Below are 26,417 nucleotides of genomic sequence, written 5' to 3'. Positions count from 1 at the left end.
AGTCGTGTATAAGTAGCATCATCACTAGCTTTATATTCTGTAATTTAACATGTTTGTACTCATAACTATTTAACAGCACCAAATTTAAGAAGTTTCAACAAAAGTTAAGACCAGGAGGGTATGGTTATTTATTTTTTCACCTCATATCCACAAAGCAGTTACATGTATAACTGGAGAGGCTACCTGATTTCATTTCATTTTTGTGGGATTTAAGCATTTTTTAAATAAGGAAAGAAAGAAGCCACTCAAGGTTAAAAGGCTTTTTGGAAGCTTCAAATAGGAAGGAAATGCAAGCAAAGTGAAAGTTTAATTCATCCGTCCTGATTAGCAGTGACAAGTTTTTCACAAAGGTTTTCTTTGTGCCAATTTCTAAATTTCCTTTGTGAAAAGGGCAGGAGGACTCGAGTAGTTTTTACTATTTGCTATGCTTTAATTATAGACTTGTAAGCTTAATTTTGATCCAAGGCTGCTAAAAAGGAGATAGGACAATTACTGGCATACCAGTAATGTTTCCCAGGAGAAAAAATTAGCATCCGAATTTGCCTTTTCCCCCTCCGCAGCCCGCATAGGGCTTTGTTTTTTCCAGGCCAGGTTTCTCAAGCTGCGCACCATGGCCCTGCCCTCCCCACAGCGCCTGGGCCCCACCTTTCCCTGCCACCTCCTGAACAACCCCAGTGGCAAAAAAAAAAGACACAAAAGAGCCAAAAAGGAGCTGGTTTTAAGGCCACGGGATCTCCCCAGCTGCAGCAGGGCCTGTGTGCACCCACCCTGCTGGCCCACGCTCATCGGCCCTCTGGGCTGAGCTGCCTCACAGGATCAGGGCGCCATCCACGTGCAGTTGTGTCCAGCTAAGGAAACCTGCACAAGGAGAAATCCACCTTCATGGAGGGCATCCTGCTCCCTTAAGGGTCTGAGGGGTGCTCCTGAAGCTCTCCAGAGGCTCACACATGGCAGGGAGAGGAGCAGCCCTGTGTTTCTTCCACACGCTCCTCAATCCGAGGACAACCGGCCCTGTGAAACCTCGTGGGATAGCTCTGCTGATAGCGCCGTTCCTTGCAAATAAGGGAGTGGTGCTGTGGGCACCATCACCAACAAAGCCAGTTCCCTGCAGATTTACATCAAACTGGGGAGGACTTTGCTATACAATGACATGCAAAATCCCGACCCGCTGTTCCCAGGGCTGGGACGTGCCACGAGAGCCTCCCCGCTGCTCTCCGGAGAGCAAGACCATACATGCTCTCTCCCACAGGCCAAGCACTGTTTTCCACCAGTCCTGTAGCACCCTACTGCTCTACTTTGAAGATCATCAAGTTGTAAACCACTCATAGGATGCTTGTTCCATTAGTTGTTGCATTTTGAGTCCCCCTTCTCCTTTTAAAAGGAGCTAAGCAAGACCCCTGAAACTTAGGGGAAGAGCTCTAGAAATCTTGACCTGCACCTAAAAATGTTTAATTCAGGGAAGTCACCCCCAAGATGAGGGAGAACAGCTATTAGCTACCATACACAGAACTGCTGCTTGCAGCCAAGTTTTAAAATGCCATGAAAATACAAACTATGGTAAAACTTAAACATTTCTACATTTCTTCATACTTATGCAACCTACCTCCCAGGAGACCACAACAGATCAGGTAGTAATTTTCACTGGTAATACTTCCCCTGGGCAAAAAGGAGCGACTTCACCTAGCTTTCCTCACAAATACCAAGGGCTCCACTGCATACACCATTTTTAGGGAAAACCATCCCGTTTCACAGCCTCAGCTTTGAGCAGCTGACCCAGAGCACATCCTTTGCTGAGCTGAGCAACAAAGCCACAAAAGTATGAGCAACAGCTTTCCTTGTCAAGTCAGGCTCGAGTGAATTTTTCCTTTTAAGTACATGCTGATGCTGTGGTTGGTATCGTACAGCAGTAGATGCTCAGCACAGAGCAAAAAGTCAGGTTGGGCTTATGCTTTTATTTTAAACCACCACCGAACTGGTGTGGGCCAACACCGCAGCCAAAAGCAGTTGTCCCACCCTTCATTTGCTATTTTGTTCCCAGCTTCTCTCCCTGGTTCACATGAATTGGAAAGAAAACCAGATTCATGCTTTAAATTTAGTTTTAAACCACATCAATATCTTGCTCCCCAGTTCACTGGGAGGCCACAGAAGCACTTAGAGCAGCAACAAGAGGAAAAAAAGGCACAGTGGGCAGGAGAAAGATTCCTTCGGCAGTGCTGTGAGCCTACAGTTATGACATCTACAAGGCTGTAAGTCTAAAGAGACATCATTCACCTTGCCAATATCCAACAGCAGGGCTTTTCACAACTGTAGGCTGGAGTCCTGACCAACTGGAAAGCCCTTTTCTGCTGAAGCATCCAACTTTTACTCTTGAACATAGATTACAAGTAAAAAAAAAGGAAGTCCACATGCTAGTTTATATCAAAATGCAAACAAAATTTCAATATAGGGAATATCAGCAGCAAAATATATGAACTTACATTTCCTTTTAGGTAATTCCACAGCTGATATTTCATTCTTTACACCACCCCCTTGTATCATACTGAACAATTCATCTTGTGCACAGAACTACTGTACTGTTTCAGCATAGTAACTTGAATGGTTTGGGATTTTCTATTTTTCCTTCTAAAAATAATATTGATTGAAGTTTTGGCAGTGCATGCAGGACTGGTTCTTGATTAAGAAACACTGTAGTGCTTCACAGATGACTGACACAGATTACAAGAAAACCCTCTAATGCAGAAGTTCCTGGGAGGTGGGAAGGAGGGTACTACTGCCAACATCCCCAGCACTCTCAGTCGAGCTATTTCCAACCCGCAGAGGTAACTCAAGGAGCCTACACTGACCAAAGACTGATCTCTTTTGTGTTCCAGAGAGGTACCTTTCCCTTCTTACCATGTGGAGCTTTGGGAAAGCAAACAGCTGCTTGCTGGTCACAGGAAGGCAGAAGATGGAGCTAAACAGAACTGCAAGACATCACCCAGTCCATCCCCAACTTGAGGGCTTGATCCAGTCCATCTACAACACTTTTGTTAACATTTTGGCTAATCTGGGAAGCCAGCCCTCTCCACCGTGCGAACAGTGTTCTGTGTATCTTCAACATATGTGTCCTAGGACTTCAACATCTTCAGAGTTACAACTTTCCTCCACACATGCAACAAGGAAAATCCAGGTCAAAGCAAGCTTCTTGTTCTCCCTGCCATATCCACCAAGGAACCTAAATAACCTGTTCTCTTTTCCATTTTACAGCAGGCTCTTGTGCTAGAAGATTTGATTCCCATCTGATTTTTCTCCCTGAAATAAAAGAATCTAAGAAGTTACAGCACTAATTGAAGTAGCTTTAAGTAGAATTCGTTACTATTAGCTATAGCATCAAGCAACCCATGGGTAAGATGAAGGCTTCCATCCTTTGATTAACAAGGGCCACGGATCCAAGACAAGGTTTAAGCAACCTCGGAGGAAGTCCTAAACAAAAGGCACATAGTCCCACTTCGGGCTCTGCTGGCTATGACATCTCTACAGGCATAAATGCTTCCTGATCACTGTACCAGCAGAGCAGCTTAATAAAGCAGTCTTCTTGTAGAGCAAGAAAATCCAAACAAGCAAGTTCTGAAGTCCCAAATAATCTCATCTCTTTCCCCAATTAAGGGAATGTTTTTGCATCTGTGAACTTGATTATCCCTGAGAAACGTATGTCGGAATAGTTATTCGGGGCTATAATCAGCATTTTCCCCTCCGAGACAAATATTTGTTCTTGTAACTTGCATTGGGAAGTCATTCTACCCCTACAAAACACCTCAGAAAGTGTTCCCTTCTCCAGTACTTCTGGAACACTTGCTGGCACAGCGATCAATCCTGTGTGCTCACCACAAGCCTCTGGTCCCCAGCACCAGGTTTTAGGACTGGCTGCCTAGTTCAGTGCTACCCGTACAGCCCCAGAGCCTCTGAAGAGGCTGCAGTGGCTCAGTGAAATGCAGCCTGACCTGATAACCCCTGTAATTATTAGGCAGACTGTCAGAGTTAGCATGGCTGGCTAGTGATTAGAGGGGATATTTTTACTCGTCAAACTGAGACTATTTGAAAGGTCTGCTATAGATACGGACCTTTACAAATGCTTTTTTAACTACAGTCCAAAAGATAGTGGTGATTGCTCCTGCTACCATTAAGAACCCAGGAGCCACCTTGGCTTGTTGTGCTTTTATGGTGAAATGCAGCCAGCCTCTTTCTGATCAGAAAGAGAAGTGTGGATGAGCTGAACACGTGGCACACTGTGAAAAACGCTTTCAGAGCCACCTGCAACACATCAGATATGCTAGAACCTACTTCCCTCCTTCCCAGGGTATTCAAGATTAAGCTGAACCTTATCTATCGAAAACACTGCAAGGAGACACGTGGGAGGTGGCAGGGGCTCTCCAAGGTGACCTTGCTTCTCCTTTAGCATTCTGGCGCAGAACTGGGTGTCCTTCTGGTTCTTCAGGGAAAGAACCTTTCTCTGGCTGCTGTGGCTTCTTCCCAATCCCCCCACCCCATAAAGTCATGAAAGGAGCTGGCACACTATGGTTTGGACCAAGTCATAGACTGGTTCTTCAGCTGGAGCATAGCTCCTCCACACATCCCCTCCACTAGCAGCAGGACCACCCTGCCATCGTAGCGATCAGAGGATCATAATCGTAAAAAAAAAATATCTTTTTAAGGAAGAAAATACACCTGACTAATCCTTCTGCACGGTTAGCTTACATAATACAGGCAACCCAAGAAGATGTGCACCTGATCTATATACATTTCAACCTCTATATGAAGTTAAAGGGTACTATTGGCTTACAAATACCACGTTAATCTCTTAAGAGCTGCTTTTAATCTGCTTTACCTGCACTACATATTCAGTTTCCTTCAAGCTGCCCAAGCCCCTGTCATTTTGATATTCCCCCCTCCCTGATGCTGAAAGGAGTCTACAGAGCACGCAAACACAGAAGCCAAGTGGCAGAAGCAACCAGTCCCAAACGAGGGGCACAGGGGTCAGGTTTTATCACAGCAACTATATTTATATTTTCTATTTAACATATAAAGACTGGTTTTAACCAAACCCACGATTCTGACACTTGTGCAAGCGATCTCACATTTCTTCTGCAGTAGGAGGAACTTCAGAAAATTCTTAAACTCTGACCAAATTCTGCTTAACAAGTGGTTTGTTACTTGTCCCAGATAATTTTTCTGGAAAATATTTTGCTTTTTTTCCACTCTTGCGAAACCGAGGACAGCAGACCTTTGTCACAGCTTTGAAAGACATGTTTCTGTAGACATTTCAACTGCCATTGTAACGTTAATTATTAAAAAAATAAAGATGTTTGACTGCATGTATTGTTGACAACACGGAAATAAATATTTCAAGAATCAGCAGTGGAGGATACATGCTGTATAGATTTCTATAGGCAAGGCACCAATACAAACAGCACAAGAGTTTGATGAATGCTCATACCCCTCACAAGCCCAAAGGAACATGCTGATGCAGATGACCAGAGCCTCAGGATGAGCTTCAAATAAAGTAGTCAAATAGCCTGACTGTTTCAAACAACTTAATAGCTGAAAACCTACCCAAGCAGCCCAGATAAATACTACAGCCAGAGACAGGAACGAGTATAGCTGCACCTACATCATACATTTCTTAGCAGTCATCCACAGCCATCTGGCTAGCAGGGAAAAAGAGCAGCTACCTTCAGTAGGAAAAAAAAGAAAAAAACAGCCACACCAAGACTTGATATCCACTTAAGACACTATTATCCCAATTCCAACATAATATGCCAGAAAAGCATTAGAATGCAAGGGGGTTTCTTTCTAGAAAGCAAAGGGTAAGAGAATCAGTTCTTCCACATAATGACTTCCTTAACAATCCTTATTTCCAGCATTTTACTGCTCCCCCCCAGCATTCATTTAACAAGGAGGCAATTTCCTTCAGCGCTTTAAGCCCATCTCCCAGGCTGTCAACTAAAACCATTCACCACTGCATAAAACCAACAATCCCAGTGCACGGCAAAATACAGGGTATAAACTAATCAAGTTCATTTCAAAGCGTGCTTTTTCTTCTAGCTGAAGGAGCATAAAAGGTGGGCAAAGCAGCGTGTTTAAGGAATCTTCTTTCCAACCCCAAATCTCTTGTACTAGAGAAAACGCTATTCATCTGGGAGTTATCTATAATCTAGCCAAACACCACTGAAATTATTTGATACAGCGTTTTGTTCAACTAAATGCAGACAGATATGATAAAGCCTGATCTAGCTTTCACTCCATTCAAAGCCAGTCAGATAAACACAAAATTCCTTTCAAAAGGAAAAAGTACAATGCACAGCTGGGTTTTGATGAGAACGAAAAGAAGCAAAGGGGGAAGTCTGTTTAACCAAAACACCAGACGTCGGACCCACGCAGTTTTACATGGAAACAATTTACAGTCTCAAATAGCAGATCAAAAATGTCTGGAAGTTGCAAAATTAGAACAAATTAAGACTTTACGTAATGCAGGGGGACAAGAGACTATGAAATATACCTGCCCTGACATCCCAAGCATGTTCCCAACCCATCTGTGTTTCATACATACGTGAAGGAGCAAAAGCAAACTGCCCAAATTTTAGTCTGAGGAATGAAGAGGAATAAAATCGTGTTGTGTCTGCAACTGCACTGCATTAAGCATTACGGAGAAGCTACATTGGATGCAAAGCATCGTTTGGGCCATTAACCCAAAGGCACAACTCAGACAACTCATTTCCTAAACTGCCAAATGCTCCCCTTAAAACGCTATCAAGGACTATTTGACTGCTCACATTTTATAACTGAAATAAGAAAGCTATCACTTCTGCTTATCCTCCAAACACAAGCAGCTGCAATATTTTTGTGATTCTGCAGACAAGAAGTTGCGGGGTCTCTTACTTACAGCTTTTTCAGACACTCAAGCATGACAAGAATCTTTTCAGGTTCATTCCGGTATCGTTTAGCACAGAGGAAGAGAGAAAATTTACATCCATTTCATGAATCTAGGTGAGCTCAGAGGCAGCACGCTGAATAGAAAGTGAAGCACTCAGCTCCCGTATCCTGACCCGCAACGTTTATGTCAAATCATATCAATTTCAACATCCCTCTTCCTTTCCCAGGGAAGACAGCCTTACAAATGCACGGCTCCCTCTGCAATCCCAGCTGCTTAACAGATCCCCAAATGTTTGCCTCAGGACTAGAAAATAAGTAATTGGGTTTCCTCCCGCGTAGCGCTTGCAGACGCTACAGCCTCTCCTAACATAGCAGCTTCCTCAATATCCCTGGTGCTGCATCACCGCTGACTACCAGGGCAGCACAGCCAAAGGCAAGGCAGTCTACTGCATGGGCTGCTCCGAGCAGGCTTGGAACAAGCAAGCAAAGGTAAAAAACAAGGAGTTTCCTTTCTGCCTTCAGTACCCAGCAAGATCTACACGCTGGAAGTTCCCCAACGGGATGCATTTTGAAGTGTTTCTCCACCACCGCCCGGTAGGAGCGGACACGCCGACCTAGCTGAGATTTCACTCCACGGTTACCTTCAGCATGTAATATTGTGTTACTGCCAGAGGTCTGTCCTTCCAATTCGTGTTCTCCAAATAATACAAACCAAGAGCAGGCATTTTATGAGGCAGATGTAAAGATCAAACCTCAGCAGAAGTAAGCAAGCATTGCTGCAGAGCTGAAGCTACGATTATTTTTTTTCCACCCCAAGTCTTAATAGAGCAGAAATTAACAGTGCAGTAGTGCAGAGAGCTAGACTTCAATATATCTTCTTCAGAATTAAAATACCCTGACAGCTTACTAATTCACAGCATCCTTGGGCGTTTGCTTTTTATCATAATCTATAACAAAGTTAATCAGTCACCTCTAACCAGGAAAAGACTTTGCAAGGCTGTTAGATGTTTACTGCTGATCAGAAAAAACAAATTGGATTCCATATAGCTTTATAATTGCAAAGAGTTGCAGTCTTACACCTTAACGCAAAGTTCTTGAGATTTTTCTTCCCGTAAGAGGACTTCCCAAAACGTTACATTAAATAAACACCCAACCTTTACAGATGTTTGATCCCAGAAGACAAACCCCATAAATATTTCGGAATTACGATGCATTTGCGTACACTTACTGAGAACGAATCAAAGTCACATAAATGATGTATGCCTGAAGTTTTTTTTGTTTCTAGAAGCTCAGATCCTGATCTTTAGAAGAATCCCACTCACAGCTTCTTGCAGTCCGGTCGATGACTGCTCGGACAGGAGGCTTTGTAGTGCTCACATCTTCAGACGGGAAGGCACGCCGCTGTCAGTGATGCAGCGAGACACGTGCTGGGTCAGTCACAAGCTAACTGTGCTCAACTGTTTATACACAGATGCCACCACCAAAACCCTACGGCCACGCCGTAGGCTCTGCAGCTGCTAAGTTTCTTGGAGGACCACAATTTTCACTTAGTTTATCTGCAGTGCCTATTTCTGGTTAGGCTCTACAACGTGAAGTCTCAGAAAACCTGCATTTATGCATTCCAGCTGATACAAAGTAATGCACACAAGCAGCACAAGGGTTTGTAGAAAAGAAAACAAGCTAAAACCACATACAGTCCTTTCTTTTTCTTCCTTTGGAAGTCTCTTTTTCTTAGCCAACGCCCACAAACACAGGCAGCACACTACTAGTATTTTTGTTGACCAGCTTTAAAAAAAGCCACCCCATATGTTTTTCTTTATTTATCCCGATTTCTTTGATTTTAAAGGCAAGGGAGCACTACACAGCAAACCAGACCAAGAATACAGAGGATCTGTTTAGAGCAGCGTTCCCCAAAGTACAGGCTATAATCCCAAACAGTATTACAGGACATAAAGCAGCATTTGCAAGCCAAATGGAAATTCAGCCGTAGAAATCAAAGCTGATGAGCCCAAGACTGCAGTTGGAAGTGGATTCTCCAGCAAAGCATGCCTGAAGAGATCTAGTTCAGGGACACAGAAATCAAGTAACTGGTTACAGCTGACCGGCTCAAGAGATTCCCTGTTGCCCTCACAAATATTTCTACCTGACATCAATCTCCGTAAGGGCATCTGGGCCCATGAGCTGCTGTTTCCAACTAACCAGAGGAATGTATGATGCTAAGAAATGCCACAAACTGCCCTGCCAGTGCATGAGGACATGTACACATCTCTATAGGTTATATGTACTTGTACATACCTTAGCGTTTGACAGATTCCTGCATTTTTACCTCTTCTCCCTTGCCCGCCTAAACATACCGCATGTTTATTGCGGAAAAAGAGCATACTCTGTCAAAAGAGCTACCCTGTCAAAATTTTGACATTATATCTGTAAGACACTATCTGTAAAGTTCTCCCAGAACTGTTTCACTTTCCTCCCTATCAAAAAAATCCCTAGCAAAAACAGGAAAGAGCTACAGCATTTGCCTCCATTATGTAGAAATCTCCTGTGCGAGAGATGCCACCACTCTACCACCAAGAGGAAAGATGTACAGAAACACATCTCAGCCTGGTTTAGTATCTTCAGTCTGTAGATATTTCAAGTCCATCTCCTGGCACCACCCATTACAACATAATAAGCCTGAAGTCTGCTAGAGAAACACTCATTTGGACAAATCCCAAACAAACTTCTCCTCTGGGACTTTTGGGCTGTTTTACAAGCACTTAGTCCAGTTTTTGCCCTGCAGAAAATGTAAGGTTTACATTGAGTAATAGACTACTAATCTTGGTTAGCTCATACATGAGATGTGAAAGGATGAGGCTGCTGAACTACACGAGACATTGTCTGTAACTCCCAAAGTTTCTGACTGTTTTCAGAATGTCTCCAAAAGGCTAATTTTCCAGGAAAAACAGACACTCGGTTATTCTCCGGGTACATCATTTTCCACTGAAAAAGCAGAGGTGAGCTGATCCAAAAGCACGTACCAGCACAAGGTCTCGGCTCTGCACTGAGCATTTCATTGAGAACACTTATTGAAGGCTTTTCCAATAACCCATTTGCTACTGCCGATACTTTCCATCGGCAGGCACTATGCTGACTTTCACATAAAACACACCAAACACATTTTCTATGCTGAGTTTTTCCTTCACAGCCACCTGGGACAGACCTCACGGCGTGGCCCAGGCTGCCTGTAGGGATCGCTTCTGCACCCAGACCTCTTCACAGCAGATAGCTGCAGTGACAAACATCTTCCTTCGTCCCCATTCACTCCAGGTTGACATCCCACAAATGTTACAAGCAGTGGAGGTGAAGCAACGATAGTGACACAGAACAATCAAAACCGAGGAATTTCATAAGCCAAGGAGGCAGCAAAGCATGATTTCCTCTGGGTAACATGTCTTGCAGTTGGATTCCTTCTTTGTCTACTACGGTGACAGCTCCAATTGAACTTCTTCCTGAGCAGCGAGGCAAACAGGGGCACGTGGATCCCTGATGTCTAACAAAGGAGGGGGGCGTGAGGGGCTGATTTATGTTACACTCTCCTTAATAGAGCCCAAACAGCGTTGGGAGGCTTTGGAATAAAATCTGTTCAATGACATACCTCGTTTCCAGTTACAGACTGCAGCCCTCACCTGCCACTACCTCTCCCAGTAAATCACTGAGCGTCCATCAGAGGCAGATGGAAAATGACTGCAACAGGGAGCCAGCAGTGCCGGCAGATTGCGGTGCGGAGTCCTCTAGCAGCAGGGAACAGCAGCTACCTCATAGCTGTCTCCATCTGTTTGGGTCATCACCCTAAAACCTCCTTACCCAGTTCTGTCCCTACCCCACATCTGCCCTTTGTGGTGTCAGAGCCTTGAACACTTCGTCTCACACCACTTTAATATTCCTAAGCAGTTCTAGAGGCTACAAACACAATGATCAGTTTGAAATAGGCACCTCCACAGAATTTCTCTACACTTCACGTAAGCTTAATTTATTCCAAACCAAAACGTATCACGTCAGCATCTGGACTTTCCCTCCTCCTCAGCCCCAAAGCAAACAAAAAACAAGGAACAGAAAAATAAAAAAACTAAAGTGGTCCTGTCAAGTGCAATATGCTGTACCTTTTTTATTATTATTATTTTGACAACAGCTATGAGTAGTATATTTTATGATGCCACACTGTGCATAGCCCTGTGCATAACCAAAATTCCCCTTTCTCCAAAAAATGGCAAGAGCATACTTAACACCTAGGAGTAGGAGAAGTAAAAAAAAAAAAAAGAAAGTTCAGGTTTTCACGTTATCCCTAACCATAATGCTCTTTATATTAAGTTAATCATGAATATAGGTGGGAAATGACCTTCACGTAAGCAAACATGAGACCACTTCCAGTCACTCGCATCAAATCCGCCTACTTCATGCACAAGTAAGAACGGTGGCAACAGGGGCTGGGGGGAAGCATAAAGTCACTTAGCACATCTGGTTCTCATGAACCAGCTGCCACTTTTACAAATGAATACGCTTATTTTCTGGATATTAAAAAGCATCACGTGTGCGCCTACCACTCATTTACTCATTTCACTCAACTGCTTTGCTCCCCTGACTTACGCGTGACGAACTGATCTGTGATGCACTTCGCTACCTCCACGCGGCACAAAGCAGCATGCTTTTACCACCTGACACATTCACAGCAAGTTTCGTCAGCTCACAAAACCGAGGCTGTTTCTTCTCAAACTGCCATCCCTGCCCCAAAGTTACAGATCAGCCCATATTCTCGCTGGCTGGGGTCTGAATAGAGCCTGCAGCTGGAATCCAGCCAACCCCAAATCCAGTTCCTTCCTTCCTGCCTGCACTGCCTACAAAATGCCCAGAGGAGAAAGAACAAATCATTTTTGCCATAGAAAGATCCGCTTCCTCTTTAACAGAGTATTATTTTACAGTTGTTCTCTCTATGCTGAGAGATTTCCAGTAGGCGAAGCTTTAATATAAACCAGTTTTCTCCAAGAAGTTTAAGGTGCAAAGTCACAACATATGATCAGAGGCCAATTCCTGCATTGAATTTAAGGTCACATCACACATAATAAACTAGGAGGGTACCTTGGGCTTGACTTAGACCCTGCTAATCACTTAAACCCCTAGCTTTACTTACAGAAGGAACTGTACTTTATATTTTGTAGTCTTCCTGAATCCTTACATGGAAAGGTATTTGCTATATTACACACGCCTCTGCAGACTGTAAACTCACAACTTAAAGGCTATATATCTAGTTTTAATGCAAGCATTACAGCTGGAAATGTGATTGTGCAACCGAGGAGATAAGGCAAGGCTGAGCCAGCAATATAACAGTATTTTGTATTCAAACATTGAAAGGAAGGCATAAAACAGAAGTCAGAAGTTAAGGCTCTTCTGCTCTGACAGCAAGCAGATTGTGGAAACACAGCAAAGAAAGGCTTAATTACCTCTTAGACTGAAAAAAAAAGGAACACATTTGGAGTGCTTTTGGGAAAGCGCTGTCAGAGTCTTTTAATGGGTACAGGGGCTCAATACCAAAAATAGTGACTTGAAGAAATCCTTTTGGAATTGATGACAAAAAGGGTGCACATCCTGAAAAAACAAAAGAGCAGCTTGCAGTCTGTAAACCAGCAGCTTCATCCAGACACTAAGGGAAATCTCACCCTGGTCAGAGAGCCTGGAGCATTGCAACTTGCACAGGCAGCGAGTTCCTATAACGCTGGTACCGTCCTGTGGGCAGCAGTGCGTGAAGGGGCCTCTCATGCTTCAGGCTTCTCCTTACTCCAGTGAAGACCAGCTAAAGACAAAAGAGGAGTGCTTTTGCATGGCTTTCTTAATGTGTTTGGCTATTGCCAGCCTTCTGTCTCCAGATTTAGCTCCGATGGATGAAGGCACTCAGCCGCTCGTGTCAGCCAACGCTTGCCTCCTCGTAGACCGGCCCTAAGATCAATTGGTTTCATTCACTGGTACTTTTTGCCAAAAGCCTCTGAGGTATTGACAGCCCATTTAATGAAGTCTTGTGGCAGAATCGGATTAACAAACACTCGTGATCAAATCCTGTCCCCAGCGCTGCTCTACCAGCGGGGACAGCCACGCAGCAAGGCCCAGCAACCTCCGCTGGCCACAGGCTGCGACAAGAGGCCACACATGAAACTTGTGAATTCACTACTCACCCCTTGATGCGCCAGGAAACCATTCCAGCAAGTGTTAAGATCCAGAAAATAATTCAAACAACGTCTTACATGCCTGTTAGCAGGAAGGTGAGGACAATTACTACAAGATAATGAACCTTAACTGCTCCAAAATGCTCCCCTCTGAAGCCAAAGGGATTTTTGAACCCAGGCATTGGGTTTCACAGCTGTCTGCTCTCAGAGGCAGAGTGCGGACTAGGAGGAAGGTGAGCTGGAAGAACAGCCAAATGGAAGAACATTTTGATTTATTAGTTAATGTTCCATTCAAATACATGGTGATCTATAGAGATGAGCAGAACCCTGCCACAGGATGTTTGGGAACTGTATAGCTCTCGGTATCTTTTCAACAGTCCGGTCTTTTCCTACAAAAGCACACGCACACTACTTCTGTTTCAAAGACTACAACCACGCCGTTACTAGATCAGACAGCAACAATCAAAATAAAGTCGTGCTGCTCCGCGTGAAGAACTACAGCTGTGCTTATATCAAAGTTTCAGCCCATTAACTTCTGTGTCTAGACTAAACATTTCTTTCACTCTTCCTAAAGGCACGTGCTAGAGAGTTTGCACATTTGCTCTCCAGTTTATTTGGAATATGCAAAAGGAGATTTAAGCTTTTAGATGCTTCGATTTGTTTAGTTTACTTTTATATAGTGACTAATTGTCCTCACAGTCAGTATCACTTTGTCTTTTTCCATGACATTTATATGCCCTAAGAGGATATACCTCGTGAGTTTGAAGCTTACCTGTTTGTTTAAGCATTACTAAAGCCACTGAGTTTGGAGAATAAAGTTCTTTCGTGACAATTTATCAACTTACTGGATCCTAAAATGAAGGCAGCATATATATTTTAAGGTGAGGAGCAATTGGAAATCCTACTAACCACATCACTACACTTGGACATGACTGCCTTCTCAAAGGCAGTTGTTTATCAATCAGAGAAAGATGATGCCACCGTTTCTCCTTTGTCCTCAATTCACTGGATGCAAGGAGGAAAGGAGAATTTCACAACAGGGATTAGTTAGCATTACAGTACTCAAGGAGAGGACTAATGCTTTTAGGCCTTCTCCTTTTTAACACGCTGTCAGCTATCTGTGTTTTCCTGCCTGTCCCCACTCCTCTGGGAAGGCAGCACAATAAATTGACATTTCAGGGATTTGTCTCACTGTGCAAATGACTGCTTTTGTCTCTGCTTAACACAATTAACTGCTGCAGTCAGACATGTAGCTATGTTGTCGTTAACATAAGCAATAAGATATGGCAGATGAGTATTAGGTCAGGATATACGGTGTGCTTAAGCCCTATATTAAAGATGATATTATTAAATAGGGAAAAATCAGCCAGAATAAATCCCTTCCAGCAGCACAAGACAGGGCTTGCTCAGTTTCCCTGCCTACCAGTGGAACAAGCTGCTATCGAGAGAAGCGTGCCTAACAGGTCCTCAGCAGTCAGCACCTTCACATCGTGCCTAATCAAGCTCAGCTCTAAATTACTTTGCTTTTAATAAAAAAATAAAAATTGAAGCATTGTAGATGTTGCCTGTACCCACTTTCACAACCGTTTATAATCCATTTCATCTATAGAGCCCTTCTGTTGTGAAACAGGAAAGTTTTCAGGCAAATTGTTCTTTCTTCATTCTGACCTAATAACTGACCCTATAAAGCAGCAGCACACACACTTCTGGCTGACCTTATGGGACCTTATAGTCGAGCCCTGGAAGAACTGAACAAACCTTATGTGCAAACAGTCAATGCTCACCCATCCTGCCCAGAAGGGCCCTATAGCTAGGCACAGAAGTTGCACTAATCAGAACAAGAAAGCGCTGCACCCAGCTAATGCAAGTCCAGCGCCACTTTGTTCACACACCACTGATAACCCAACTGTACCAAAACCCCGTATTCTCAGACCATACAGCCCTTTGGTATCAAGCTTTCAGAGACTCTGAACATTGCTATTAATGCTGTTGAAGCTTTCCTATAAGGACTGTGTGTCTTGCACCTTACGCTCTGTTATCAGCTTAGTCAACCAGTGCTGCTTGTGGCTGGGGTTAGTAGGAAAGACATTTATTTCAAAAGAGCTAGCCAAACCCCAAAAGATAGGTGACTCTTCCTGCTGAACCCCCTAAGCTATGGTGCCCATTGTGACATGACAACAACCCCACAGACAGCTTTGTGCCTGCCACCCTTCCCTCCCCTTGCTGCCCCAGTCTTTTTGGTTCTAAATCACACAGCCAGAAACTTGCCTATTTTATAGTCATCAACAGCACAGAGACCCAGTGAGAGTACTCACACGTGCAGCCAGACTACAAGGCTAAATGTATAAGGGATATGACACAAAGGGCACATCTGATCACCCAGGGAGGATGTAAGATGGGGTGCCAGAGCTGGACAGCACTGCTCCAGCTATCATCCTGCCCAGCACACTCACCTGAGCTCTGGAAGCCCCTCCTGCCCTTGCTTGGTGGTCAAGCAAGGCCTGTCCCAAGCCACTGAGTAATAGGATTATAAAAGTCTAATCCCAGTTACTTACAGCTTGCCAGAGAAGTTACAAATTAGTCCCCCACCCCAAAGTACCTGAAGGACATGATGATCTCCAGACCCAGTAATAAACTGCGTAAAGCTCTACCGGTAGCTGTTTAAACCATGAGAATAAATAATATTTATCTTACAAATAAAAGGAGAATTGTCACTCCTCTGCAAGAACTGACAAGTAGCTACCAACTAAAGAAGAGTTTCACACCTCACTGAAGCAAAGACCTGTTAAATAGTAAACACGAGAAAGGAGCCCTGGTACAAGCGGCACACATTTACGTAGGCATGGAAACAACCTTTCATCTAATTCAGAGTGGCCAGACTCTTCCCTGCTAAAAAGAATAAAAGGAGCTTCAGCAGAAATAACCCAGGAATAGTAGAGACTTTAGAGAGAGAAAGAACTGATGGAATATCCTAGCCTCTACTTAAAGTATAAAGTTTTGAACAGCTTCTTGTCCAAAGGGAAACAAGTCAGCTAAAAGAAAAGAGGAACCCCTCCAATACAGCATTAGCACATGCAGGTGGTAGAAGTGAATGGCATGAGACCACCACTTACTGAATTAAGTGTTTATAAAGAAAAAAAAAGTGAGCAGCTTTGCCTTCCAAGTTTTTCTGGAAAGACTTGCATCCCTGTTCCTGTCCCTCAGTGTTCAGGGTTGGGACAAACCTCACATGAGCTTTTCACTGCTGACCTTGGAAGGGAGCGAGAGCAAACCCCAAGCAAATTTCTTGATAAAATAAAAATTACCCTCAACGGAAATGAGATTTGGGTTTATCGGACAGCATAAAGTACACCTGGACACGTGAGTTTCTGAATTAAACTGGGCACTCGGACTGAATCCTCCCCAATTTCACTTGCCTTGCTGACCAGGGGACAAGTGAGCCACGTGCAGGACAGTGCAGAATAACCAAACAACCCTGGGTGACACCACCAGCAGCACTCCTGCTAAACGTGAGGACATACTGCCAACTATACAACGTGGTAGAGGTGTCTCCTTTATAAGACTCGGCTTTTTACCCATACTAGTCACAGACAGGTGGCAAATTCAGAATCAAAAACACGTGTAGGCAACACCAGAAAGCAAAAAAATGACACAAGGGAAGGGCTGGTTCAGCCCACCTTAACATCTTTTTGCCTACAGGTGTGTTGCAAACAGCTGGAAGACTTTTTCTGCTGGCATTCTGCACTGATAAACCCTACCTTCAGCAAGGTGCTCAGGCTCAGTGCCACGCTCCATTCACACAGGCTGGAGTACCAGGAAAGAAGGCTGCATCTTCCCAAAGCATCGAGTTGACGTGTGCTATCACTACTAACAAACAAGAATTAAGAGCTTTAAAGGGCAGCATTAACTCGATAATAAATGAGGATAAAACAGCCTTAATTTCGTTTGAACTGGATAATAAAAAGTTCCTGACTTCTTAGGAAAAATCTGTTCTCAAGCAACCTTGTAATCACAGTTGAAGAACAGCCTGCTGTTAAGATGGAGCATGAAATAGCTTCAACAAGATGCTGCTTTCAGCAACAAAAAAAAAACAAATTTTAATAGCCTAGAAAGTCATTCCTGGTTTTATAGGCACATTTTTAAGTAGAGCCAAGTGGACTTTCATAGCATCTACTCATTTATAAATTCCAATTGAAAATGGAAACTATGAAGCCCTGGTTCTGCCAAGGGGGGAAAGGCGCAGTTATTTGGCTCTGCATGGGAAGTGCATCAGGCAGAGGCAACAAAGCCTTACATTTATCATACTTGTTTACTCGGAGTAAACAGTCTGTTTTCCATATTTAAAAAAATAAACAAACTGTCTTCTACTTCTACATGTGACCTACTGCCTGTACATGCCAAAGGGATTACAGCTTAGCTTCCCAAATGCACCCGGTTTCCCTTTTTTTTTTTGTCCTCCCTCCATAACAAGCATTAAACCCACAGATGTTTGATGCTGTGATTTGCTTCGACTTACACGGATCTTAACTTCCTGAGTTTGAGATTCCTGCTGTCCGATTTTACACCAGGACCAAGCTGCTGTGAATGCGGCCGACAGCTGAGCACAGATCTGCACTCCTGCAAACCTGAGAAAGTCAGAAGTCCTCCAAGGAACATGACAGTCACAGAGAACTCACTGGGATGTGTTTTGTTTCCCAGTGTAAATGAAGCACAACCTTTGCTCTACCCAGCTTTCGTACATAAATTCATTGAAAAAAAATCCACCCATCTTTCCTCGGATGTAACCTTTCCTGCGATTTTTTTTCCTACCCCGCAGTTCATGTTCTATTCAGACACAATATTCCCGGTGTCTGATTAATCTCCCCACAAGCTCTGAGCTGGCACTGATCACATTCTTGATATGTAGCATCTAAGATCTAACAGCATCGAAGCTCAAAGGTGCCCAAGAAGCCACCATCAATATCAAATACACACACACACATTTATGTATTGGTTTCTCCAGAACAGCAGCCTTCCAGCTATGACTGCCGAAGCAAATGATTCCCTGGGAGAATCATGACCTTGAAGACATTTAACGGGTGGCTACCAGCCTTTGCTACGCCGTCCTTTAAACGAAGCCTGAAGTACGTTTTCCAAATAAGGTTCAAAAGTCAAAAATACGGTTCAAAAGCAGAACCCAGGGTACCGAAGCGGTTTCACTAATATATACAGCAAAGCATGGCAAAGAAAATTACAAGAATCATGAAAACAAAGCCTCGGGGCTCACATCCAGCAGCAAACCCAAGCAAGTGCAGCAAAAGCCAGGACCACTCCTCCTGCTGCCTTCACCGTAAGCAGAAGGAGATGGACACCAAGGACGAGCAGAGAGAATGATGCTCCTGCACCCAACAGAGCTGCTGGCTCCCTGCAGCAGCTTTTCTTGCTGTGCAGGTCGGGAAGATTAACAAAAGAGTTCTAAGAAAAGCCAAACAGATAATTTAACAACTGGAAGCGTACTTGGAAGTAGGAAACACTTAAAGGACTTTATTTAGCTCATCACGAAGGTAGTGATTAAGGAGGAACTCTGATCAGTCAGAAAAAGCCGGTGTGAGAAAGAGGAGTCTAAAAATGAAGGTCCCTTCAGATTAACACAAAAGGCACGCTTCAAGTCTAAATTGCTCAAAGTACGGAGCAGCCCATCAATCAGAACTTCCCAAAGGTTATCATCGAATTTATCGCTGTAAACATAAATCAGAATTTTATTTTTTGAAGAAGGTTAAACTGAAGCAGAGCTGCAGTCTCTTTGTCCAAGGATGTCCAATGGCCCACACCAAACAGAGCTGCAGAATAACTCACAGCAGCTCCTTGGGCAACCCCGTTAACAAGTTCACTCATTCATTTACTGCAATGAAAATTTATACGTGAATATTGACAGATTTCAAAGTGGCCACTGTAACAAGACTGAGTGACAATCCTTATTTTTGTTCTGCAAAATAAAGTTCAGATTGGATACTGCAAAATCCACGAAGTCTGTAAGAAAGTTTCCCTCAACGTGCTGGACCTCCTTGCTAAGGAATAGCCAACAGGAGTGTTTGTTAGTGAGAAATATTACACCTGCACACAAACACTGCTCAGAAACCCCTAGAATTGGTGGCAGGACACCAAACTCAGCTCATCTAATGTCAGGGCTCAAATCTTTCACTGCGAGAGAACTCAGCCACTAAGACATGTGCTGCTTTGGTGCTCCTCCTCCAGCTGACCCCACTGCCCACACCGCTCACCTGAGAGGTCCCAGCTGCTCACCAACACCATGAAACGCTGGAGAAGCCTGCAAAAGGTGCATGCACGGCCTAAGGTAGGTGCTGACATAGTCCAAAGGCAGAGATCTTGCAAGCAGCAGCCACAAACCCAATGGTGAACACCGTGCCCACATTGCCATGGGCCACAGGAGAGGCAACTTGAGGGAGCTGCTTGGTTTTGTCCAGCCCATAGCCAAACCTTGACCCATCCTGAGTCCCTGATCAGGCACACCAAACAATTCCCTAACACCATGACACCCTGCATTCAGCATCTCCTTCCCAACAAGCACTTAATGGAATACTACTTCAAAGGAACTTCAAATAATGCTCAAAAAAAAAAAAAAAAAAGAAAGAAAAAAAAAGAAAAAAAAGACTCCAAGTGTTTCTACTTCAAGAAATCCACAGCCTTTTGTGAACAGATGATGCTATGAGCAGATGTACACAGCCAGATGATCTCTTCTTTACCAGCCATCTTGACCTGCCTGGCTTGATTTATATAAACGGGGTTTGTTCGCGACAGCATTGATTATGTAAACCTCAGCAAAACCTTAACCAAACACCGACTGCCACAGCACTTACAGAAAGCACGTAACGGGCTACTGGGGGAAGTGATTAGAAGCATATTTGCTGCAGTGACCAACTGCAGACACCTGGATTTACCCTGCAAAGCACAGACAGGACCACAGCCACCACGAGACAACTCAGCAAGGTGTCCAGGTGGGAGACCCACCAGGGGATACCTCCCCCTCCATGTCAACACCAAGCATCGAATCATCTTTAATATTAAGGCAGAGTAAGTGCAGAAGACGAAGGGAAAGTTTTATCATCTTAAAAACCCAGCTCTCAGCAGTTTGCCAGCTCAGTCAATTTCTTTGTTCATCATCATTTTCCCCCACCCAGTGTAAAGGTCTCACAGCTCAAGACAGAAGTTATTCATCAGCATCACAACCAACACTTTTTTTTTTTTTAAAACACTCCAAGGTATCTCAGAACAACTTTTTTTTTGATCAAATTAGCTGTGAGGTCATGCTATCAGTTACAACAAGAGCTCCAAGGCCAAGCTTTTGCAGTTGATGGGTCTCAGTCTCCCTTTGACGAGCAGAGCAGATTTATCCTGTCCTATCTACACTGAACTCCAGATTGAAAGATTTTTAAACTACAAAACAGGTATTTATAATTTTTTTAAATGCTACTGAACAGATGCTTAAGCTGTTCCAAGAATCCCCAGCCACAAGCATTGAGTCACCAAAGGAAAAAAAAAAAAAAAAAGAGAGAGCGAGCGCAAGTTTGTCTTATTTATGGCATTACCATTTAAAACATCCGATGGGAAACGTGGCAATCAACCCCAAAAGCGTCAAAAACACCAACCCAAGTGTAATCACCGAAGTCACAGCACTCCCTGGACCGTCCCCATCACCTCCACCTCTCTCTACATCACCTCCACGGAGCACACCACGTCAGTGCACCGTGCCAGCCAGTGCCTCGCCGCGTCCCATTGCAGGCTACACAGGCAGACCGGGCACAGACACACTCAGCTGCCAGCTCACAGGCTTCCTACTACAAGGACGAGAAGATTTCTGTCTTTTTTTTAAATTACATGCAATACCTGGGCAATATAAGCTCGGTAGCTTTAGGGAACAGCTGATAGGCAAATAATAACTAGGCTCGGCGATCGGAAGTTTATTTAAATTTTATTGGCGTGTTCCAACACACTGCAGGGAAGATCAAGACCTTGGGCAGAGCCGATAAGCCAGAGATCGATGCATTTCCATATGAAAGGAAATAATTTAAAAAAAAAAAAAAAAAAAAAAAAAAACACCAAGCACGCCGCACTTTGCTATGGTGAGACCAGAGCCAAAACATTTCATACTTCTGTACTTTCAACGGCGGCTAAAAATAGGCAAGCAACAGAAAGGAAAACGCTTCCAGCTGTGCACAAAAAAGCCTCTGCAGCACAACACCGATCTTCGGGCTCCGCTGTAATTAAAGACTCAGCGTTATGCCGAGACTTTATTGTCGGCGACGGCGTTGCCCAGCTGAGGGGACCCTCCATTTTCGCAGTTAGCACAGCGAGATCGCTCCTTTATCAGGTTTACTTTGATACGGGCGTTCTTCCTAAACTAAAATTAGTTCAATTTGAGTCTTTGGACGCTGTGTTCTTGCTGGCAGCTGAGTGTTGTCCCCCTGTGCTTGTATCTTGACCTGTATCGCCGCGAGGAGCGTCCAGCATCCCCAAAGGTTGGCCGCTCGCCTCGCTGCCACCCCAGCAGCCGCTCTGCAGAGGCGAGCCCAGCTCGGGAGGGCACCGCTCGAGCAAAACAACAACAAAAACAGCCCAAACGACCCCAAAAAAATCAAGGTTTTGACCTCCCAGCAGCTCTGGCACGGGTCCTGGGGGAGGCTGAACAACGCTTCGCACGGGGCACTGGGCTGGAAACCTGAGTGTTTCTATCTCCCCGACCCCAAAACCATCCTCCCTGACCCCAAAACCATCTCTCCTTGTAACCCTGTCCCTAAAAACACCCCCCTGCCCCCAAAAACCCCCATCCCCAACCCAAACCCATCCCTCCACGACCCCCAAAGCCCCCAAACCACCCCCCCCCAGCATCGGCGAAGGAAAAAAAAAATTAAATAAAACCAAATAAATTAATAAAGGGGGGAGGGTGGGACGAGGATGATGATGATGATGAAGGAGGGATGAAGCATCGCAGCCCCCCTCCCCAAAAAACAGCCCCCAGCCGCAGCTCACCCCAGCACCACCAGCTCCCCGTACTTGACGGGCTCCTTGTTGGGGGCGCAGTGCTCCTCCTGGCTGGGGGAGAACATGGGGGCGCCGCGAGGTCTCGCCCCTTTTCTTCCTCCCCTTCTTCTTCTTCCTCCCCTTCCTCCTCCTCCTCCTGCGCGCTCCCCCCCTCCCGCCGGGGCCGGTCCCAGCCCCGCTCTGAGCCCGCGGCCGCCCGGCGCCGGCCACTACACCCCGGGGGAGGGGGGGGGAGCGCCCGCGGGGCGTACCAAGTGCGGGGGAGGGGGAGGAGCGACGCGGCCGCCCGTTCGCCGCCCGCTGAGGGGGTGGGGTTTGGAGGAGGTGCTGGTGCCTCCCCCCCCCCCCTTTTCTCAGGGAGTGGTGGTGGTACGGGCGCGGTGTGTTATGTAAACATAGAGTAAAGGGGAGGGGGCTGCGCTTAAAGGGGCCGCGCACTGTGGGTGTGGGGGGTGCAGAGCCCCTTCTGGTCCCAGGATCCCCAGTGGGACTTGATCCCTTCAGGATCCCGCACAGCTCACAGCCCCAGATCACCAGATCCACACGTCCCAGCCCCACGCACCTCAGGCCATCCCGTCATGGTCCCATGTTCCTGTGTCCCGCCATCACCAGGCCTTGTGCAGCACAAAACTGGGCCAAAAAGGCAGCGGGGCACAGAAAAAAAAACTAAATTTTCTGTAGTGACAGTGGGGTGCAAAAAAAACACCCTAAATTTTCTATAATGACACCTAAGGGCTCAAAACCCTGCACTGCTTACCAAGCAGCCCCCACTCATGCCCACCATTTGGTTTCCTTCAGTACCCAACCAAGGAGAAAACCCACAAAATTAGCCCCAAAACGATGCCTGTGGAGGATGGGAATTCTCACTGGCTCTAAATCCAGGTCTCCGCACCCTGTTTGAGGACAAAGAAAAGTAACTGCAGCAGCCGCGACGCTGCTTGTGGCCGATCTGATCCCTGGGCTGGGATCCCCCATGGGTTGGGATCCCCCCTTGGTCCAGATCCCCTGTGGTCCCAGGATCCCCCATGGGCCTTGATCCCCTCAGGGCCAGGATCCCACACAGCCCACAGCCCCAGATCACCAGATCCACCCAGCCCAGCCGCAGGCACCTCAGGCCGTCCCGTCATGGTCCCATGTCTCATGTCCCGCCATCACCGGGCCTTTTGCGGCACAAAACTGGGCCAAAAAGGCAGCAGGGTGAAAAAAAAAGCACCCCAAATTTTCTGTAGGGACAGTGGGGTGCAAAAAAACCACCCTAAATTTTCTATAATGACACCCAAGGGCTCGCCACCCTGCGCTGCTCATGGCCGTGGCAGCCCCCAAGCACACCCATTGTTCGCGTTCCTTCAGTACCCAACCAAGGCAAAAACCCACAAAATTAGCCCCAAAATGATGCCTGTGGAGGACGGGAATTCCCACCGGCCCTAAATGGAGGTCCCCGCACCCTGTTTGAGGACAAAGAGAAGTAATTTCAATGGCCTTGATGCTGCTTGTGGCCCTCGCTGGAAATCTTCCCCAGTCGGAGCCATGGGCTGGGGAGCGAGCCCTGCTCCTCCTGCCGGGAGCTTTCCCCTGGCTGAAATTGTATTTAGCTATTAATTTTCCTGGTAATGCTATTTTTCTGCCGTTTCTGGTGAAGAGGTGAAATGGAAAAATCCAGCCAATCTTGCAGGGCTGCAGGATGGAGATCTTCCCAGGGGCTGTGCGAAGAAGACAAGGTTTTATTAAAGACAGAGAGCTGAATTATTACAGATTTATCTTCTTTATTGCCCTAACAAAATAGAAAAGAAAGCCGGGCCGTAAGTCACTGTCAAAGAAAACAAATACAGCTTGGAAAACAGTGTGAAAAACAATCCTCCTGGCTGCATCCTCTTCGAGTCCTTCCCTCTCTCCCCCCGAACACAAGGCCTTCGTGTTAGCTTTGCTTTCACACGGCATAAACAAGCTGAAATTGTCTTCCAAGGAGTGCTTTGAAACAGTTTCAGGCTTCCTGTAAGCCCAAAGTCCCGCTGTCCGGCTGGATTTACAGCGTTTTGTCCTGCCCCCATGCCCCCCATGCCCTGTGGGGATGGAGGATGAGGAAGGACCTTGAAGATCTTTCATTGCCTGTTTCCTTCTTTCTCATTTTTTAACACTGTGCACTTTGGGGAGAAGAGGCCAAAATGGACAGAGCCTTGCACAGAGAGGTTCGTGAATGCTATCGCAGTGCAATGAATGAAGAAAATACACCGGTTTGCATTACTGGAAAAAAAAAAAAAAAAAAAAAAAAAAAAAAAAAAAAAAAAGACAAGTGCAGGGCTGAGAAAAAGAGCTGAGCAGGCTTCAGGGAGGTGTATTTGGTGAGATAACCCCTGGGCTTTGGGTTAATGCAGTTTTTTTCCCTTGGAAATGCGACTGTCTGTTGTTTTGACAGTGACTTATGTTGCAGCGAGGGGTGAGTGGCAGTAACAGCCTCTTCATTTGGCAGTCCCACGTCGGTTGTTTTAGGCTGGAAAATGGAGAGGGGAGGTGCAGCCCCAGCCCCACAAGGTGTTAAAGGGCCTTTCTTCCTAAAGCGCTGGTTTTCTCATTGCAGCTCCCAAGGACCCACTGCTCCCAGCACTGGAAACCTGCTTTTAATTTTCTAATGAGAGCAACGAGGTGGAGACAGGGGCAGGGAGCTGCTTTGCCATATCCATGCTTTGCACATCTCCATGTCCCACACCAACACCAACACCAGCGCTTCCTAGAGCTCCAAAAATTCCTTTTTGCAACTGGAGCAAACAAACCGTAGCTGGCATTTTTCCCCAAGTCCATTGAAAGAATGGAGAAATGTACCTACAGCTGCATTCAATTATTTTTAAGCTCGAATTGTCTTGCGCTCTCGCCTTTGGGATGGCTCCACATAGCTTCTCGGGGCAGCTTTTTTTGGGGAGCATCTCCTGAAGTGAGAATTGATGATGACTTCGAGCCCCTTCCTTGCAAAAGGCAGCTCATTCCCGGCTTTATCATGAGCAGCTGCTTGGCCAGGGCAGCAGCTTGCAGGAGGGCTATCCAGCAAAGCCAGGAGAGCATTAAAATCAGTGTCTGAAAAAATCCTAGACACGGAGAAATAATGTGTGCCCGTTTGTTTTTAAAATGTAGTAAAAAGTTATTTTAAATACAGGAAGATTAATAAGGCTCTAATTCAGCAAAGTACTTACAGATGTGCTGGACTCAGAGTAAGTACTTCAGTGCTTTCATGAATTGGGGCTTAGGGAACCAGCTTGAAATATAAAGTATTGAAAGACATCAATAGCCCTCCCACCATACGTGTGGCTCATGTTGAACATCCCAGCTCTGGCAATGAACAGGGGCACAGGTTTCCATCACCAACCCAATGGTCCTGCAGGGCCAGGTCTGTGTTCAGCTTTTGGGGTGATGGCTGGTAAGGATGTGCTGCTGGGCTTAGCATGGCACCAGGACCCTTCCAGTCCCCTGCTTTACATGCGGGGTTTGGTGCCCAACCCAGACTGAAACAGGTTTGCATTTCTTTACAATGTTTGGGAAGACGTTTGTACGCTTTGGACCCGGTAATGTCTTAATTTTCATTTCATAATTTCATTAATTTTTCATTTACGGTAGCAGCGAAAATTTAGAAAGGGCAATGACATCATAAATAAAATGGAAGAGCTGAAAGGATAAAATGATCTCGAGTATCATGGTGGCACCTTAAGAATGTGTTACAGGCTCGTGCCTAACACATAACTCTTTCCTAAAGACCCTAAAGGAGTTTTAAAAAGCAGAGTAGCTACAGAGAGTGACAAAGGCTGTTAGGAGGCAAAAAGGCAGTCATCAAAAGGCTACATCTAAATGAGGAAGAGGGAATACAGCATAAACACTGGTGAATACAAAACCACAACAAGACAAGCAAAAAAGATGTTACAGAACAGTTTGCCAAAGGCATGGAAATGCACAGAAAAATATATCAGGGACAGGCTGGGGACAGCCCACAGTACAAGGGTGAAAGAAATGGGGATAAAAAAGGATAAAATTGTGGTGGCTCAGCTCAGTGAAGCCTCTGCACCAGGACAGGGGCTGGAGGCTCCCAGAACAAAGCTGTCTTCATCAGGGCTGGGGAACTGCTTAAATACCACTGTCAGCAGCAGAGATTTTAAAATAAACAGGTTAATTGAGAGCGGAACAGATTGCTGGGGTGAGATGTCACTGGCCCAAGGGTTGTAAAGAGGTTCAGGTATGACAGGGCTGAATTATGAACAGCGTTTGTCTCCAGCAGATGGGAAACACCAAATTTGA

General features: G+C 45.3%; 1 protein-coding gene across 1 annotated transcript in view; it reads right to left on the bottom strand.

Moving 5' to 3' along the window:
* Positions 1-22,286, bottom strand: part of PELI2 (pellino E3 ubiquitin protein ligase family member 2) — a 71,639-nt gene extending 49,353 nt beyond the window's left edge. Inside the window, exon 1 of the mRNA XM_032187619.1 lies at positions 22,131-22,286. Within this exon, the coding sequence (XP_032043510.1) occupies positions 22,131-22,207 (77 nt within the window). The 5' untranslated portion in view covers positions 22,208-22,286. The remainder of the gene's footprint in view (positions 1-22,130) is intronic.
* Between the last annotated feature and the right edge of the window lie 4,131 nt (positions 22,287-26,417).

This window comes from Aythya fuligula, chromosome 5 (assembly GCF_009819795.1).
Source record: "Aythya fuligula isolate bAytFul2 chromosome 5, bAytFul2.pri, whole genome shotgun sequence".
NCBI classification, from domain to species: domain Eukaryota; kingdom Metazoa; phylum Chordata; class Aves; order Anseriformes; family Anatidae; genus Aythya; species Aythya fuligula.
Note: the sequence above shows the minus strand (reverse complement) of the source record. Positions and strands in the feature narration are given on the sequence as shown.